This window comes from Nicotiana attenuata, chromosome 1 (assembly GCF_001879085.1).
Source record: "Nicotiana attenuata strain UT chromosome 1, NIATTr2, whole genome shotgun sequence".
NCBI lineage: Eukaryota > Viridiplantae > Streptophyta > Magnoliopsida > Solanales > Solanaceae > Nicotiana > Nicotiana attenuata.
The window spans coordinates 21,479,850-21,499,774 of record NC_031989.1 but is presented as its reverse complement, the minus strand read 5'-3'; the positions used below and the strand labels follow the sequence as shown (position 1 = coordinate 21,499,774).

General features: G+C 37.9%; 2 protein-coding genes and 1 long non-coding RNA gene across 3 annotated transcripts in view; 1 reads left to right on the top strand and 2 right to left on the bottom strand.

Annotated features, from left to right (window-relative positions):
• The window catches only part of LOC109213923 (SUMO-activating enzyme subunit 2), a 9,705-nt gene extending 2,350 nt beyond the window's left edge, over positions 1–7,355 (top strand). The window contains exons 3-11 of the mRNA XM_019377791.1: positions 108–191; positions 279–497; positions 1,741–1,842; positions 2,149–2,607; positions 2,715–2,944; positions 4,395–4,488; positions 4,593–4,775; positions 4,868–4,965; positions 6,725–7,355. Of these exons, the coding sequence (XP_019233336.1) occupies positions 108–191; positions 279–497; positions 1,741–1,842; positions 2,149–2,607; positions 2,715–2,944; positions 4,395–4,488; positions 4,593–4,775; positions 4,868–4,965; positions 6,725–7,088 (1,833 nt within the window). The 3' untranslated portion in view covers positions 7,089–7,355. The remainder of the gene's footprint in view (positions 1–107; positions 192–278; positions 498–1,740; positions 1,843–2,148; positions 2,608–2,714; positions 2,945–4,394; positions 4,489–4,592; positions 4,776–4,867; positions 4,966–6,724) is intronic.
• LOC109213839 (probable receptor-like protein kinase At4g39110) lies at positions 7,666–10,846 on the bottom strand. The gene has a single exon (XM_019377706.1). It carries the CDS (start codon positions 10,660–10,662, stop codon positions 8,014–8,016), a length of 2,649 nt encoding a protein of 882 aa, XP_019233251.1. The 5' UTR covers positions 10,663–10,846; the 3' UTR covers positions 7,666–8,013.
• On the bottom strand, positions 17,344–18,838 carry LOC109240295. The gene is made up of 2 exons (XR_002070044.1): positions 17,919–18,838; positions 17,344–17,493 (listed from the first exon to the last, which is right to left on the bottom strand). It is a non-coding gene; the product is annotated as an uncharacterized LOC109240295 (long non-coding RNA).

The following is a 19,925-nucleotide window of genomic DNA, read 5'->3' as shown; positions in this document are numbered from 1 at the left end:
ATATATTAAAACACAGTTTGCCCATTTATTTGTGTGAGTCCCTTGTTTGCACTGTGCTTCCATTTAGTTTCTAACCTGGTTTCATGTTTCATTTTGTCTATTTCCAGATTGACATGGATACGATCGAAGTCAGTAACTTAAATAGACAATTCTTGTTTCGACAGAAACATGTTGGACAATCTAAGGCTAAAGTAAGGAAATCACATCAATTTCTTTTTTCTGGAATCCATTTTCAGACAGATTTTGGTTCCCAAGTAATGTACTCAAAATTTCTCCAGGTTGCTAGAGAGGCTGTCCTAAAATTTAGGCCTCATATTAGAATTACACCGTACCATGCAAATGTCAAAGATCCAGACTTCAATGTGGATTTTTTCAAGCAATTCAATGTTGTGCTTAATGGCCTTGACAATCTAGATGCTAGGCGACATGTGAACCGCCTTTGTTTGGCATCTGGTGTCCCATTAGTTGAAAGTGGGACTACAGGCTTCCTCGGCCAGGTAAAATCTACTCTTTTTTTCTGGTTATTTGATGGGGATCAAGGCAACTAAATTTCATTTTAACTTCTGTCTCTGTCTTATATTTGCTAGTCTGTACATTTTAGATTTCTTGGCAACATTCAAACTTGGATGCAACAGTCTAAAATATTATAATGGAAGTTACGTAATTAAAAAAAAACATAAAAGGGAATAGTCTATCATATTGTCTTGCATGTGGTATCTCGAGGCGAAAAGTGTTGTGATTGTTTAGCTACCAATTGAAAACAGCTACTCGCTATTTTATCCCTCTATTTCCCTCTTCAAGTGAAAGAAGCTATTATTATTCCCACTATTTTACTTGATAAAAAAATAATTCCAATATTTTGATGTCAATTGTACCATGTGAGAGTTATGAAGCAGATTGCTAAATTTGAAGGGGGAAAAATTCAGTTCATAGTAAGATATATTAAGAAAAGGTTCTTAACTATTTTACTGAAATTTATGGAGTACACATGTTGATCATTGTTACAGCTGTTATATCCAGTAACTTTTTATTCTGTTCTTCCAAGACTTGCTTGGAAAATTGGAAATAATTGTTAGTTGGGTGGAGTTGGCCAAATTGGATCAGATTATGTCTTGTTCAAAAGAATTCCTGCAACTCATTATCATCATCTTTATTGCATGTGATCAATTTCTTATTTACCTCATTCTTTTGAAGGATGGAGCAATAATGATGTTTTTCTGCTTTTCTCTGGAGTTGTTTGATTCAGACTTTCTAGCCAAAAGGTCAATCTGTTTTTACACCCTCTAAGTCATAGAGGAACTACATAATCCTGTAGCTTTCTATGTGTTGTTGAAGGTCTGAGGTTCCTATGTGGCTGCTCTTGTTTTTGGTTCTGGTCCCAAAGTGTATTACCATGTGGTCTGCTCTGTCTATTTATCAACTGACTTAATTTCCTAATCAAAGGTGCTTTCATGAAGTCTCTACTCCAATTCATGTCTTGAAGGCTAGATGTTTATTGAATCTTTTTGCTTGGTGTCACCATTGTAATGTAAATATTGCTCTTTTGTTTTTGGATTTTGTAAGCTCCTTGAGTTTTAGATAGGAGTTGAAAAGCAACGTACAGGAGCTATCTGTTTTTATAACACAATTACATCCTCTGGATGCTTGTCGAATGAAAATCGACTTTTACCTGATAAAAAGAAAAGACTGAATTCCTACTAGTTCTGAAATTCTTCTGGTCTACTCATTTGTTGTTGGCAGGTCACCGTGCATGTGAAAGGTAAAACAGAATGTTATGAATGTCAGCCTAAACCAGCTCCAAAAACTTACCCTGTCTGTACAATCACAAGCACTCCATCAAAGGTACTGACGAGTGCTTAATCCTTTTCTTAATATAAATTTGAGCTGAGCCATGTAAATCTGTATATCTGTATTTTAAATGTCATTCTGGTATACATGATGAAAGAGCTATGTTGTCACTTGTCAGCATATTGCACATATTACAGTGAGATTATTGTTAGGTGCTTCTGTTTCTTGCCACTAATGTGGCACTTGGTCTCTATCAGCTACTTTTCTGAGATATTAGAGGCTTATGTGGGTATTCATCACAATAATACTTGCAATGACTTGCCTTAAACATTTTGCTTTGACATTGTTTTCTGATTCCAGTTTGTTCACTGCATCGTATGGGCAAAAGACCTGCTATTTACAAAGCTTTTTGGAGACAAGAATCAAGAAAATGACCTTAATGTTCGTTCCACTGATGCTTCAAGCTCGTCAGAACATGCGGAAGATGTTTTCGAGCGTAGAGCTGATGAAGATATCGAGCAGTATGGGAGGAGAATATATGATCATGTTTTTGGTTACAACATTGAAGTAGCATTACGTAATGAAGAGACGTGGAAGAACCGTCACAGGCCTAGACCTCTATACACCAAAGATGTATTGCCACCACAACCAGTTGAACAGAATGGAAACAAGGATAAAGCTTCAAAAACTTGTGACCCCTCTTCAGTGTCTGCAATGGCATATCTGGGCCTTAAAAATCCTCAGGATTTGTGGAGCCTAAGGGAAAATTCTGAAGTATTTCTCGAGGCATTAAAGCTCTTTTTCTTGAAAAGAGAGAAGGTTTTGATACCATCCCCACCTTCTGATTCTGTTCTCTTGTACATAGTTTAGATTTCTATTTCATTTAATCTATGTTCTAATTATTTCTGTCTTTACCACTGTCGCAGGAAATTGGCCAATTGGGTTTTGATAAGGATGACCAGTTGGCTGTAGAGTTTGTGACTTCTGCTGCAAATATTCGTGCCGCTTCTTTTGGGATTCCATTACATAGCCTTTTTGAAGCTAAAGGTATTGCTGGCAATATCGTGCATGCCGTTGCAACGACAAATGCCATCATTGCAGGGTTGATTGTGCTTGAAGCAATGAAGGTGTTGCAAAATGATGTAAAAAGCTACAGGTAGGGCTGATTCCACTATTTACTGCGCTTTTCTTCACTTTGAAGCAGATAATTATTATGTTCGAGATCAACTAGAATGGCAAAGATATCAGATACTCCTGCCAGCTGTGACTGATCTCTACAGGCTTCTTTTAAGCGATTTCCACATGCTTCCGGTTCTCCTCTTTCCCACTTCCCACTGCAATTTTTTTTTTTAAATGAATTTTGGTCAAATTTGTTGAAGTGCAGATTTCATCATCTGATAAGGATCAAGTGAAAAACAACTGTAATCAGCTAATGATTAATCATTTGGCGCAGCGATAAATACAGTGGTTATTATAAGTAGTAATTACGATTATTGAAGAGAGTGACCACCTCATCTAAAAGTTTAAACTGCTAAGAGGGGATATTTTATTATCTAATTTATGTCTGCAGCGTGTCTGCTCATGTGAGGGCCTGATGTTTCTGCTCGGTTTGGAAATATTTTTGCTGATGGGTGGAAAGACTTGAACTTAGGACTTTTGCCTGTTCTTACCACGTGAAAGTGTGTGGCCTCATTTGAAAGTTTTAAGCTGTTAAAGGAGGATCATTGTAAAAGTATCTTTGAAGGTCTGAAACCATAACTTTTACTACGTCAAAAATCATTGGTAAATTTAATTCTGATTAACAAATTTATTATTCTTATCGGAATTCTATGTTTTGGTCTCTTTGATGCAGAATTGATAGAAAAGTAAACAAATAAGGTAACTGATCTACGGAATAGTTGTGGAGTTTTCTTTCTAAATTTGAAATGATTAAAGGGGGAACACTATGCATAAGGTACTAGAAATTATGAATTTAAGTACATGAATGCAATTTGTTGGGTGAAATGTTATTGATTATCACCAGTGCCAGTGTAGGGATGATTCTGGATGATGAGAGAATCTCTAGTTTTAGAAAACCCCTAATTTGAATTATTGAAGACAAATTATATAGTATTGGAATGTATTATCCAAATAGAGCAAAGTGGATATAGAGGATTTATATAGCGGAACCCTACTAATTAGGGATTGAGGATTAGCTAATTGATTGCATACTGATTATTCACTATAGAAAATAAAAAATATTTTAGCAGCTTTTAGCAAATAGTAGAAAATCAAAATAAGGCATCCTACCTCTTAAAGCATCGTGCAATGCATGTCATCCTGTTGTTCCGTGTAAAAAGTAAAAATAATAAGAAAGCTGCCAGGGCCTTGTAAAATCCAAGAAGGAAAACAATCAAAAGACTTGGAAAAAGTTTCAGGACGATTTTATCTACCCGTTCTTTTATTTTTTGTTATTAGCTAACAATATAAGGACGAACTCCTATTTGACCAAATCTATCAAGAAGTCGGTGACGAGAACTTATGTTGTGTAGAAGTATGACAAATGGAACAATGACCATGTCTTTTTATTAGGTACTGTTTATAATATCATGTGCACTCCCTTGCAGGATGACTTATTGCCTTGAGCATTCCTCAAGAAAGATGCTTCTCATGCCAGTGGAGCCCTTTGAGCCAAACAAGTCTTGTTATGTTTGTTCTGAGGTATGATCTACTGTAAAGTATAATAGATTGTCTTTCCGCCTGTCCTACTTTACGAAATTTTGTTTCAGCTACTAATTTCTCGTTTGATGCAAATATATGAGCAGACACCTTTAACACTTGAGATCAATACTCATCGTTCGAAGTTGAGGGATTTTGTTGAGAAGGTTGTTAAAGCAAAACTTGGCATGAGCCTCCCATTGATCATGCATGGGGTGGCACTTCTTTATGAGGTGGGTGATGATCTTGAGGAAGATGAGGTTGCCAATTATGCAGCAAACCTTGACAAGGTATGATATTGTCATGTCTGTGTATTTATATGAAGAAGCTCTATAGTTATCGGCTGATAAGTTACTTGTCTTGGTGATTATAACACCCTTAGGTGCTGTCTGAGCTTCCCTCCCCGGTTACTGGTGGCACAATTCTCACAGTTGAGGATCTTCAGCAAGAGCTGAAATGTAGCATCAATATTAAGCACAGGTCCTCCTTGTTCTCACTATCGCTGGATTTACTTTTACATGGAATTTTACTTTTTACATAATGTTATTTGGTATTAGCAATAGAGAGTTAGCTGGTTATGTTTCAGAAGTTCAGCTGTTGGTGGAACTTGACATGATAGTTCATTCAAGTTTAATGATTCTTCATTCTTTTTCCTTCTGATTCATTCATATCTTACATCGCAACCTTAATTGCATGCTCCTGTGAATCCGTTTTAGTGCCTATTAGTTGTACTGCTTGACTTCTAAATGTCTAATTCTGCCAGATTAAGATTATGGTTTGGATTGATGCATAGAAAGAAAGAAATAAAGCAGAAGAGCAAGTTGGTGTTGTTAAATGAATCTGCTTATTAAACCTGGCCTGGACTAGCCTTTGGAATATGATACAGTTAATGGGCGAAGTGGATGCAGAGTCTTTATTCGATCTTTTGTTTAATTGTTGAAGAGCTGCTCTTGGCTTGTGGGGGACTGATTACTTTTTGGTCCAAGTGCGTAGCAAGAGAACTTTCAAAATCTCTGTGTGTTCTCCTGAAAATTTTCTGATCTTATAGCTGTAAGGTGTTTGTCTATTACTTTTGTTCTCTCACTATAGCTCGGAGTCAAGGTAACCACTCCCTTCTCACAAATCAACCACCTCACTTCCTTTTTGAGTTGTTTCAGTATGTACCTAAAACTGTCTTTGCACTTTTATGTTCTGGGGACCGCTTTTGTCTTAACAAAGATTCTTCGAAGAATATGATTGGCCCAAATTCTCAAATAGGACGTTGATACTGTAAGTCTCTTTTGGTAGACTTCCTTGTAAATGGACATCACCAATATTTTGTTAATGGATCCTCTTATCTAATTGAATAAAATTAAGGGAGTATGTTTAATTGTCCAATTAAGCTAAGAATTAAAACGGGAAAGAAGTTAGACGTTCTATTGAGATACTCTCAAATGACATCTCCAGATCCGCACGTCAGGTTGACCATTCTGTAATGGACCTTGGACACTTAGAATTCATTTTCTTAAAATGAAATACGTGCACGTGCCACTAACCACTAGATTATGATGATGACTCCACTATGAGCTTCACATATTAGAAAGGAAGCTGGAATCTCCATCTTGGCTTGATTAAGTTTTGATTGATATGTTTGTAGCTGATTTAAAGAGCTGTTTGTGTTCTTGGTTTTCCCTGTCTAGAGATTTCCCGTTATTGCCATGAAGAATATAACTCTTCCTGACATAAGGAAATGAAAATCCAGACAACCGGAATCTTTCGGCAATGACTTCTTCAATTAGATATTCTCATGCTGCTTAATGGGGTAGTCTCTGCTGGGCTTGGTTCGAGACATTATATGTACATATAGACTAGATGTTTCTTCACCAGCTTGTGCTATGGCTATTGTTCCAAGTCGTGTGGTTGTCTGTTGCTTTGATGTAATTGTTATATTTTCTTCTTTGATGCTTTTTCCCTTTTGCTTTTGAAGCTCACCCAATCCATAGTATGAGACTTGAAGCATAAATTTTTTTTTTGTGTGCCTGGTGGTTTGATCCCTTTCCTTTTTGTATTCCTTTTGGAGGACTTGTCTTAGTGTATTTGGGAGTACATTGCTAATTTGAGGGCATTCTGCATATAAATACTTGCTTATGCTGTTTATTTTGTCCATTGACCTCAATCCTGAAGATTATTTACTTTTTCTTCTCTTCTTGCTCCGCAGTCTCAAACTAATTTGAACTGTTATATGATTTTATATTTGCAGAGAAGAGTTTGATGAGGAGAAAGAACCTGATGAAATGGTTCTTTCAGGATGGACACCAGCTCTTGCAGCAGAAAAGAAAACCAAAACATCTGACAATGGCCCCAGCTCATCCAATGCATCTCAGGCAAGTCAGCTGGAGCCAGAGGATGATGATGAGTTAGAAATTATTCTCAAAGACCCTGAAATTCTTTCTGCTGGGAATAAAAGAAAGTTGTCTGACATTTCAGACGCTGCCGATTCAGAGGTATCCCGTGTCACTGGTGAAATGCAGACTAAAAGCCATGTGGAAGAGGATGATACTCATACTGATACTGTCATGCTTGATGGAAATTCAGACATCAGCAAGAAAAAGAGGGTGCAATAATAATTTCCATGATCTTAATTCTAGCTGTGCTTCTAACTTTGTACGATATAGGGAAACAGTGATTCTTTTTGCCACATCCTAACTTATGAGTTGTTGATCTTTAGGTGCAAACTTCATGAAGTTTTGATACTGGCATGATGCCCCCAGTAACTCCATTTCTAATTGTCATTTGTAGCAGTCTCGATTCTGGCTTAACAGATATGACCGTTTAAGAATGTAATTGTCACTATTTTACAAGGCACTTTCAAATCGGGTCATTTACTATTGTGTCTCCTGTGTTTAGTTACTATGACGACTGCATTTCCTTTTTAATTTTTGGTTCATGTATCCATCGGCTAGTACATACTATTTTTAAGTCGTCATAAAAAGGAAGGATAGAAATCCCCATCTGATGGCCTCAAGAGAGTTACAAATCATCAGAGGCTTGACATGGATTAATTGCAAATTTTGTTCATATTGTATGCACTCTGCAACGTACCTTAAGCACAGAAGGTACTGGTTTGACCTTGAATAGCAAACTGAAAATGGTATGAGAATTTTTCAAGCGACGGAAAAAATTGTATTTGAAATGATGATCTAGCAAAATGTGACTCAAATTGCTCAGAACCAGTCAGCGTATATAGTTACATTCAATGAGCATTAACCCCATCTAGACTGCAAAAAAGCACAACAGTAAGGGTGAAAGAGAAACTATGAAGTAAATAATACTATACAATAGTACATTATTATTCAGTTCACAAACTTTTTTCCATCTACACATCCAGCATTTCATGTTCGGAATGCAAAACAATCAAAAACATGTCCGCCAGCTATAGTGACTCATTCAGCGAAGAGCTGGCTCCAACTACATATACATATATATTTCAGCTGAGGTACACCAATTGAGATTTTTCTATTATAATCTCTGTCAAAGTGATTGTGGCATTCATCGGCCGTTAAGTTCAGCAAATTGAGCAAACATTGCAGTTCCTGAATGATCGTCGATTGTTTGAAGTTCAGCAGGATTTCTTGTCTGCTCGGGTGAAGAAATTGGTCGGTTATCAGGAGTGGAAGGTGCAGAGGCGGGGGCAGGATTAGGGGCAACTATAGCAGGAGAGGCCGGAGCAGCAGATGCTTTATTTTCTTCCTCAGTTTTTCCTTGTAATGAGGCTTCTTGCAGCTGCAAAGCATATTCCAAGTTCCACAGCACATCACCCATACTTGGCCTATCAGCACCACATTCTGCCAAACATTTTTCTGCTGCTTCAGCAAATTTCTTCATTGACTCTGGATTAATTTGGCCCACAAGGTTAGGATCAACAATCTTGTCCAACAATCCTTTTCTCTTCCATTGCAATGCCCATTCAGCCAAGTTCACTTGCTCTCTTGGAAGTGCTGGATTAATTGCAGGACGAGCGCATAAGGCTTCTAGAAGTACTACCCCGAACGAGTACACATCTGACTTGTCCGTTAGTTGCTGCTTGCGGAAGTACTCAGGATCAAGGTACCCGAAACTTCCCTTCACAGCTGTGCTTACATGACTCTCCGTGGAAAGGCAATCCTTTGATAGCCCAAAATCAGCCATCTTTGCGACTAAGTTCTCATCGAGAAGAATGTTGGTGGTTTTAACATCTCTGTGAATTATCGCTGTAGATGCACCCGTGTGGAGGTAATGAAGCCCACGAGCGGATCCAATGCAGATTTCTAGCCTTTGCTTCCAGGACAAAGAAGGTAAGTTCTTTCCATATAAATGATCTCTGAATGGACCATTTTGCATGAACTCATAAACCAATATCATCTCCGTGTTCTCATCACAATAACCAATCAACGACACCAGATGGCGATGTCTGAGCTTGGACAACATCTGAATCTCGGTCTGAAACTCATTGATACCTTGTTCAGATTGTGGATTGCCTCTCTTAACAGCAACTTTGGTACCATCGTCAATTTCTCCATAATACACATTTCCAAAGCCACCAACGCCAATTATGGCATTCGAATCCCAATTATTGGTGGCGTCTGACAATTCAGCAAAAGAGAAATACCGTCCTAATCCCATTGTTGAAGAGAAAAATTGGCTCTTGCGCGACAATGAAGCCTTGCTTGCCATAAAACTTGTATCTCCAGCATGTAGTGGAAGCAACCAAGAGGAGAAACTATTCCTCTTTTGCCAATCTTTAGGCCTTTTTTGCCACTTGAAAACAATAGCACCTAATCCTACAAAGGCTCCAAACATCATTGCAAAACCAACATAAGCTACTGTTTTGCTTGGTCCACTACTCTTCTTACCATTAACACCATATTCTCCATCAAAACTACCCAAAGAATTATTCATCCTAAAAACCTCAAGACCATTCAAGATCGCGTTCCTGAATCCTTGGACATCATTCACTGGAGAAACCTTTACACTGAGCGGATTGGATGATGAAGAGGAATCTACCACAAAATCTTTGTAAAAAGCTGTAGACAGATGATTATTAGTCAAAGATGACAAGTCTAGCCCTGAAATTGCCATCTTATCATTAATGTACACATTGAAATACAGCTCATTGAGCGCTTTGCTAATGATATCGCAGAAATGAAGGCGAATGAGGTATGAATACGCGGTATCAATATCCATCATCCATGATATATTGAAATTGGGAATAGTAGTTTCTGAATCTGCCATTTTTACTGCAGTACTATAAACTGTAGGAGGAGCAATCAAAGGCGAACCTCCCGGTGTAGGATATTGAATAGCAGATGGTTGAACAGAAACAACCTGTCCAGTGGCACTATTACGGAACGGTGAATCAGGTAACCAATTTCTCCCTAAAGTGTCATTTGTTGCATCAAGAAATGAACCACCCATATTAAGCCTATAGGTAGTTTCAAAATTACTATTGGAGAGATCAAATTTTTGCGAAACGGGGAAAAGTAAAGGGACAGAGTAGTCAAGTACTTGGCTTGGAGCAGTAACAAACTCAATTGCATTGATAAAGGCAATTGATCCTTCAGAAGGCGAAAATTTAATAGCGTAACGTTCAGTTGTGACATTTACGAGAAACTCTTTCATAATTGCTTCGTTTTTTTCCATTTGAAAGTCGCGGAGAAGGACTAAATTATCTGTTGAAACAGAGAATTTAGCAGTTTGGAGATTAAATTCGTTATTTTGTAAAGGGAAAAAATGAAGACGGATCCAATGCAATCCTGGATTTGTCACATGAAATGTGTAAGTAGCTTCACTATTGAAAATCTTCGCGTTGAGATATATAGGTGAAGGTACATTATTATTGTTGTCTGGTGCAGAAGCCTGAATGTCACGTCCACTATAGGCTAAATATTTAGCTGTATTTTGATCTGGTTGAAACGCGCGATTTCCTGGAAGAGTGGTAGGAGAAGTGGATCCACAATCAACAAGGTAATTATCTGATGGTGTAAATGCTGGAAAAGATTTTGCAGATGCAGTATCTGATTGTGCTGAAACGGGCATTATACTCGAGGGGCTTAGAATAATGAGGCAAATAAACGCCATGAGGATATTGGCCATGATTGATGACGATAAGAATGAGATGAAATGTGGTGGAGGTGGTGATCCTCTAGGCATTTTTTTCATCTCCAGCCCCTCTTGATGAGGATTTGGGGATGAAATTTGAGAAAAATTTGTCTAATACTATGAATGGAGGGATATGAAAGAGAAAAAAGGAAAGAGAGGAAATGGTGGAAATGAAGAATTAGAGATTTGAATTCAGTCTATTTTGCCAATATTATCGCCATTGTTGTAGGGTGTGGGAGATTTTTGGTTTGGCTTTTCGAATTTCTGTTAGCGTTTGCGCCCTTAGTTTCTTTAGCTTTACAATGTTCTAGTGGTTGATATGGTAAATCTGCCGGTATTTTCTCCCTGCTCTTCGTTAGTGTATAAAGAAGTTGCAACTCTCTGTTCACAAATTCTTATGACCATTTTCAGTATCATTGGCTTAAGTTCTCTCTGTTTTTTTGTTATTACGAAATTAAGAGAAAAAAAAAAAAAAAAAAACAAAACAACGGACAAGTTTGTTTATCAATGGAACAACGGTTATTACATATTTACAAGGTAGTTATCTATATTAACGAAAAACAAAATATGAAAGAGGTCGTCATTTGTTAATTGCAATTTGCAATCAATAAATAACAACAACATAGCCAGTATTATTTCACACCGTGAGTTCTGGTAGTGTGTACGCAGACTTTACCCCTACATTGTGAGGATAGAGAGGCTATTTTCCATAGACCATCGGTTCAGGAAAGCATAAGCACCACAATAATGAAAATATAGATAAGAAGAGACATTACCAAAAAGCCATGCAAAAGCAGAATAAAAACAACAAGATAGTAAGGTGATCAACAGTGAAAGAAAACAACAGTTAGTAATAAAGCCCTACTACCAACAGAAAGCGAGACTGCGTGCCAATAATACTGTTATGAACACTCTAGACTACCTGTGAGCACGTGATTCTTGCCTCACCTGAATTACTCCTACAGAATTCCAAAATTAGATTTTTTCCTTTTAATTGTTTGTTATTTTAAGAATTATTTTAGAATTTTCCTGATTGTTTTTGTGTGCATATTTAATTTTATTTAATTCATAAAAAATACAAAAAAGAAATATGTTGCATTTTGCATTTAGGATTTAATTTTATATATTTTTTTAGATTAATTAGTAAATTAATATGTTTTACAAAAATAGAAAAATCACAAAAAATAATTTATTTTTGCATATTTAATTTTAGTTTTTGAATTTTGGGTAGTTTCTTTTAATTTGACATTTTAGTGGTGGTAATTAGTATTTTGAGTAATTAGTTTAATTTGGTAGAATATTTTAGTTTAAGGATTAATTTAGGGTATTGTTTTAATTTGAAAAAAAAGAAAGAAAAGAATTTCAAAATTGTAAAAGAAAAGGAAAAGAATAGAAGATCAGATTTTTAGGGCCATTTGTTTAATTTTTTTCTCAGGCCCAAACAATTGCACCCTGATACCCGACCGGACCAGGCCCAGATCCGCCCTAACCCGGTCCAGTCCCGTTGCAACCCCAATCGACGTCGTTTCGATTATTTGTGATCAATACCGTCGATCTTGTTTGATCGGACGGCCCGGAACTGGGGTCCATTTTATATAAAAGTGTCCGAATATGTCCCCCCCTCTAATCATCTCTCTCACCTCACCTTTCCTCAGAGACCAAAAACAAAACCCTAAATCGCCACCTCATCTTCCCACCGTACCCGCCCGGCGGCGCCAACCCCAAATCACCCCAAACTAACACCCCAGAATCCCCATGGTTCCCTCTTTCCCAATCTCAAACTCTTGTCCCTAGAATCTATCCCGAACTTCTCGAATTTTGAATCTAGGCTCGAACTCTAAAATCCCAAATCGAGATTTCATTGAAGATTTAGGTCTAGTTTGACTTTATTCGTGTGTTCTTGATAAGAACACACGATTAATATCAGATTTGGCCGAAAATCGGAGGATTTGAAGACTTAGGCTCCATTCTTTATTGTCCAGACTTTGTTAGGTATTTTCCTTTTTTCCTTGGTTTAATCTGTTTGTAACGACCCGGTCGTTTTGCCTTTTAGAACCCCGTTCCCCTAAATAAAGCCTCCCGTACTTGCTTTAGCTAATTTACGACTTGCGGGGGCGATTGCTTCGGGTATTGGAAGGGTTTTGAGTAAAAATATACCTATTTGCTTCTTTAGGATTTCTTAAAAAGACCAAGTTTGACTTCGGTCAACATTTTAGGAAAACGGGCCCAGATTCGTAATTTGATAATTTCTGAGGGTCCGTGGGAAAATATGGGACCTGGGCGTGTATCCGGAATCGAATTCTGAGGTCCCTAGCCCGAGTAATGAATTTTTTTATCTAAAATTGTTTAATTGAAGCTTTAAGGAATTAAAGAAACTAATTAATCATTGATTTCCTAGGTATCGGGCTCAGATTTTGGTTCCGAAGCTTGTTACAGGTCCGTAATGTCGTTTAAGACTTGCCCGTAAAATTTGGTGTCAATCCGAGTAGTTTAAGGGCGTTTTGACCCGTTAGAGGAGAATTAAGAACTTGAAGATTCAATAGTTTGATTCATTTGGTTTTAGGGGGTGATTCCGAGATTTAGCGTTGTTTTGGGAGTTTCGAGGGTTCGAGTAGGTACGCCTCGTGATTTCAGACTTGTCGGTATGTTCGGGCGGGGCTCGGGAGCCCCGAGCGTCAAACGAGCGAGGTTCTGCGAAGTAGAAAAACTTAGGAAGGGCTAAAGATTTTGCTGCTTCTGTCATAACCGCATCTGCGGTTCTTGAGCCGCAGAAGCGGGACCGCAGATGCGGTCAGGCCATCGCAGAAGCGAAAAGGGCAGGCCAAGGGGAATCGCAGAAGCGGCCCAGGGACCGCAGAAGTGGTTCCGCTTATGCGCCCCCAGACCGCAGATGCGGTCCAGTTACTTTAGGCATTAGCCGCAGAAGCGGTCCAGTAACCGCAGAAGCGGTCCAGTAACCGCAGAAGCGGTTCTGCATATGCGGGCCTCAGACCGCAGAAGCAGTCCCATCCCCTCTTGCCCAGTTCCGCAGATGCGGGACCACAGATGCGGTCCCCTAACCGCAGAAGCGGAAATCGCTGGGCAGTGGCCTTCATTTAATTCGAACCCAAACACCATTTTTCATTTTACACTCCACACTTAGGCGATTTGGGGGCTTCCAAAGAGAGGGTTTCAACATAGCACTTCAAGGTAAGTTACTCCCATTCATTATTAGTTTAAATACATGTATATTAGGTAGATTAAACACTAAAAATTAGATAAAATCAAAGGGTTAGAGCTAGACTTAGGGTTTTGATAGAATTAAGATTTAAGCATGGAATTTGTTATGAAATGGACTAGAATTTATATATTATTGATCCTTCGTTTGTAGAGAACATTTTCCTTCGAAAAATATCGGAATCCGGGCACGTGGGCCCGGGGTCAGAATTTAGGAAACGTGTGGAAAAGGTTGGGAAATTACTTAAATAGTTAGAATTCGACCTTTTAAGCCTTTATTGACTAGTTCTTACCTATTTTAACTAGTTTGTGATCGTTCGGCTTCGAAATAAGAGCTTGGGCTTGTTCTCGATATTGGGAGCGCGGTTGGAGCGAGGTGAGTCTCCTTTCTAACCTTGTAAGAGGGAATTGTCCCCATAGGTGTAATAACTGAATAATTGTTTCTAAATGCGGGGGCTACATACGTACCAGGTGACGAGAGTCCGTGCGTAGCTACTATGATATAATTGTATGGGTAGTTTAGGACCCACATCATGCCTAATTTGAAAGTATCTCTTATTTAAATTGCCACTATGATCATTCATGATATGCTACAGACTTAAAGGAAATATGAAGTGAACGTATGAACTTGCTAAGCCTTGGTAAGAGCTTCCTGGTATATGTATGAACCTTCGTGTGCATTCTTGATGTTTTCTTGATTTATGGATCGGGCCGATCACCTCGGTGAGAATAGATGCATCTATGGTTTGTGCCGTTCGACCCTCGGCAGTGCACATTTTAATTCTATTGGAGCGGGCCGTCGACCTCGGTGTGGTTGCATATGATATATATATACATATATATATATATATATATGCTGATACTTGAACATGACATGCCTACTTGCGTAGAAATTGAAATTGAAAAATGGAAACTGAAATAAGGACAAAAACATGACTATTGCTATTTGTTATAACTTCTTGAATATTGGTGACTTTCATGCTTAGAATAGCATAATTATATTATATTATCTTGACCCTAGTGAGTATCAAGTCGACCTCTCGTCTCTACTTCTTCGAGATTAGGCGGGATACTCACTGGGTACATATTGTTTATGTACTCATGCTACGCTTCTGTACTTAAATGTACAGGGTCTGAGGCAGGTGGATCCGGCTACTTCTCTGGTGCGCACTCGTGAGCAGGCTTGGGACTTCTACGGTGAGCTGCTTCCCTTCCATGTCGATCCGCAGCCGAAGAAGTCTTTCTTTTGTATTGCCATTTTCTGTCTATTCGGATCTAGACAGTAGGGTAGTGTGGTATTCTTTTGGATGTATATTCTACTAGTTGCCCGTAGCTTGTGACACCAGGTTCTGGCACACACTTTGGTAGACGATCATTTTTGGGTTGTGTAGTCATATTATTACAGTATTCAGTTCTTCTGATTTAAATTCCACTTTGAGTGTTTATCTCACTTATTTTTAATTAAGAGCAATGTAAGTATTTAGAAATGTTTTCCGCAAATGGCTTGCCTGACAAGGGTGTCAGGCGCCCTCATGACCTATTGTGAAAGTGGGTCGTGACACTTTTCTTCATTTTTTTTTCTATTTTTTTTTTGCTTCTTCTCTTCTTCTTGATTCCTCTTTATTTTTTTTAGTTTCTCCAGGGTCGTTTTTCTATGCATGTTAGTTTTAAATCATGTTTCTTTAATTAATGCATTTACTTTGTAATTAGTTTAGTTTAGATTTGTTAATTTAGTTAATTAGTTAATACGTCATTTAGTCTAGATTTTCTAATTGTTGAAGCCATTTCAGTATTCATGTTATCCTGTGCTTACAGATTTTTTTAATTAGATAAGTGTGTCGTTTGGGCTTTGGGTTGTCTCTGATCCATTTGCAAAGAGCAGTCTGTCCAAATTGGGTTTAGGTTATTGGGTTAATTTGACCCATTTTGTTCTGGTTTCAGAAGTAAATAGCAGGGCTTAAGGGGGTAATTTAGGAATTTAGGTTAGGGGAATCTTTGAGTAACTGATTGAGGAAGTTTTTGGGAAGGTGCCTCTGGGACCAAAGTGAAATACTGTTTTTTTAACTTAAGGGTAATAGAGCAAAAATGAAAATTCAAAAAGATTTCAAGTGCAAAACTGAATTCTTTTAGGCTGCCCTAAAAGCTTGCCTATAAAGGCATTCTTACTTCATTAACAAGGCAGACTTTAGAGACCAAAATTCTGGAAAAAGTTGAAAACGGCTGGGGTTTTTCAAGCTTTAAAACACTGAAATCTTGCTAAAAACCAGATTCCTGGTTTCAGATTTTGCTTCCTTTGGTTCTTTAGAATTTTTAAGAGTCTCCGATTCAAGTCAGCTGGGTTTTTGTTTGATATTGCTGATTGGGAAAATGGTTTGAATTGGGGTTTAAAGTCTGTTTTGAGTTGTTAATTCTGGACACTGTTGCATTGTAGTGTTCTGCCACTGCTGACTACTGTTTCCTCACTTCTCTTGTTTCCTTTCAATTTCCAGTATTTCTGTAAACTATGGAGGGCAAGTGATTGCAAACATGCATTTTCGAATGGAAACTTGACTGAATATGAAACTGTTTTGAGCTTTGCTTCTTTGTTTTCCTCTATTCCTGTAGCATTTCTGTAATAAGTCCTGAATCATACCTGTTACCTTAGTTGTCTCATATTTTTAGTATGCTATACAAATGAATGTGTGCTCTTTAAGAGTTTGGGTGCTGATTAGTTCTCTAGATTTGTTACTTTTTGGTATTGAAAAGAGTTAGTTGGTTTGAAGTTTCATGCTGTGTTTGTATGTTTAGCTTAAGTTTGGATCCGAGCATGAATATTTGTCAGTTTGAAATCAAGCAACATTGGGGACTTTAGCGGCAATAAGAAACAACATTGGCGGCAATTACAATAGCCGCTATATTATTTACCGGCAATTGGTGTTTCGCCACTGAAACCGGGGTCGGTAAAGCCTTTAGCGGCGTTTCTGACAAAAGCTGGTAAAGGGTATGACTGATTGCCGCTAAAACTAATTGCTTTAACGGCAAATGTTTGCAGCAATTATTATGGCTACTAAAGCCACTCTAAAAATGGCTAATAATGCTCCTTTAACGATCATTTTTATAACCACTAAATTTAAAATATTTGTCGCTAAAAGTCCATACCTTTAGTGGTAATTGTCTTATGGCAATTAGAGTGGCAACATCTCATATAAATGTCCCTTTAGCATCCATTTTAATGGCTAATAAAGTCAATTAAATTACCGCTAAAAATCATCTTTAATACTAATATAATAGCTATAATATCCCTACATAAACATCTTAATTTGTCCTTTTATCATCCATTGTTATAGCTGATATATCTTGTTAAATTGGCACTAAGACACAAGCAATTACGGTAAGTTCAGCTACCATTAATAATACCTACTATTGACCAAAAAATAATGCAAATAACAAAATATATTAATACTAATACATAAAACGATAATATATCATGTTAAATCTTAACAAACAAAAGGAAGTATTAATCCAAAATATTAATATCACAATAACTTAAAAGTTTAACTTATATTGTTTGAAGTAAATAGCTAATGTCATTATATAACTAATCTTAACGAATAACAATCTTCAAATAATTTCTGCAAGTCTTTGTCATATTGAAATCTTCCCCCCGCTAAATTATCGAATATCAGACTATATGACCTGAAATTATAAAATAACTATGTCAATAGATGAAATATAATAATCCTCAATTCCAAGCTAAGTTAAAGCTTGCTTGAAATATTAGATAAGTCAATTGTTCCATATAGTAAAAGAGAACACACAATGCTCATGCAATGTTGGGAAGAGAAACTGTGATAATAGTGAAGCATGTCACTTTTAATCTGCTCATAATACTAAATAGATTTGACAAAGAAAGTGTATATAAGTTAATATGTGCTTGAGGTAATATGAGCATAGATCACAGAACACTAGGAAAATAAAGGAAAAGAGTATACACAAATATTTTCAATTATTGGAAAAAAATTATTTTGGCGGGTCTTTTTGTGTAAACAACAACAACAACAAAGTATAATCCCACTAGTGGGATCTGAGGAGGGTAGTGTGTACACAAATCTTACCCCTACCTTGGGGTAGAGAGGCTATTTCCAATAGATCCTCGGCATCCCTCCCTCCAAGAACTTCCCACCTTGCTCTTGGGGTGACTCGAACTCACAACCTCTTAGTTGGAAGTGAAGGTTAGTGTAAACAATAATTTTTTAATTGCCTGAACTTTGAAATAGACCGGAAAGAGAATCTACCTGCATATTTCCAATGAGAAAGAAAAATTGCACCAAGCCAGCAATGGAAACGAAAACTGCAAAGCAAATTTCCCAGACATAGGTACTTGTGTGTAGGTTTTGACCGAACATCAAGGAGCAAAGTATCACTTAAAATGAATAAGAGAAGCTAATATGAAACTGAGAAAGACAAGGTCGTTGTTTATTAATACATCTCCATCCTAAATGCCAATCTTTGGGATTGAATCTAGTTCTTAAAGATCCTTTTAACCTCATCATATTCAAATGAAGATTCTTTCACTAAAATAAATTCTCGACATTTCGAGTTCAAAGATGCTATAAAATAACTTGTTGAAAAAATAAAAAACATTTAAAGCCGGACTTTGTGGACAAGCTGAGATATATCTCGCATGACAAGTATCCATCTCATATCCGGACAACCCCAGTGTCTAGCATCATGTGAAGTGCATTATGCTAAGCCATAGATACACAAATATAAGCCAAAAGCTATCAAAAAGAGTTTCTTACTCTTCCTGCCTCAGTTTGCAATACATGGTTGGAGAACAACAATATAAAACATGCATATGAGGTTAGACAGAGTGATAGGTACAAAAATATCAACAGCAAACATGAAGTTGAATATGCAAAACTCAAGCAAATATAGCAAGCATACCTCAAGTTCTGCAGACCCCACCAGAAACATGTGACGACCCGGCCCGTCGTCACGTGAGTTACCGCCCCGTTTCCCCCATATTATGTCCCTCCATGATTTAATATCAGTATTTGAGTTGATCGGGTAGAATTAGATTGGTTCTAGTTGGAAATATGGCACTTAGCCTTTTTGAAGGAAGCTTGCTTTGGAAAAAAGTCAACCGGAAGTTGACTATGTAGTTAGAGGGCTCGGATGTGAGTTCGGGTGGTTCGGGTAGATTCGGGGGATGATTGTGACTTAGGAGTGAAGTCGGAATTCAATTTGGAGGTCAGGTGTAGAATTTGGCTTGAATTGGCTAAGGTTGGATTTTGGCGAGTTCCGGTTGGTGGGTGAGATTTTGATCCGAGGGTCGGAATGGAATTCCGAGAGTTTCAATAGCTTCGTTAGGTGATGTTGGATATGTCTGCAAATTTTCAGGTCGTTCGGATGTCGTTGGGTCGGGGCTTTTTGTCAAATGCAAGTTTCGGAAGTTTTAGTTTAACTTAAGCTTGAATCCGTGGTAATTTGATGATTTTTGTGTTGTTTGACGTGTTTTGGTGATTGGAACAAGTTTGTATGATGTTTTGGAGTATGTTGGTGCTTTTGGTTGAGGTCCCGAGGGCCTCGGGGTGATTTCGGATGGCTAACGGGGATTTTTGATGTTGAAAAATGCAGCAGAAATTTGCAGAGCAAATTAGCTCTTCGCGATCGCGAGCACAGGGCTGCGATCGCATAGAAGAATTGGAGGGAGCTCAGATTTTTGCACTATGCGATCGCGTAAAGGGCTCTGCGATCGCATAGGTCTGGGAGTTTGGTCAGTGCGGTCTGGCTAGGTGTGCGATCGCGTAGAAGAGGAAAAGGAGTGCTCTGCGATCGCAAGGGATGTTCTGCGATCGCGTAGAAGGAATTTTTGGGAGGTTTGAGATTGTGATATGCGATCGCATTAGTAGTGTTGCGATCGCATAGAGGAAAGACTGGGCGGACAGAATAGTTTTAAGGGTTATTTCAGTCGCGAAACCCATCATTTTTCCACCATTTTTACACCGCCTTGAGAGCTTTTTGATCGATTTTGACGGGGATTTCAACGGGTATTGATTTGAGGTAAGTCTCTTGACTAGAAAACACCATTTTATGGAAGAATCAACACTCAAATTCATGAAAGT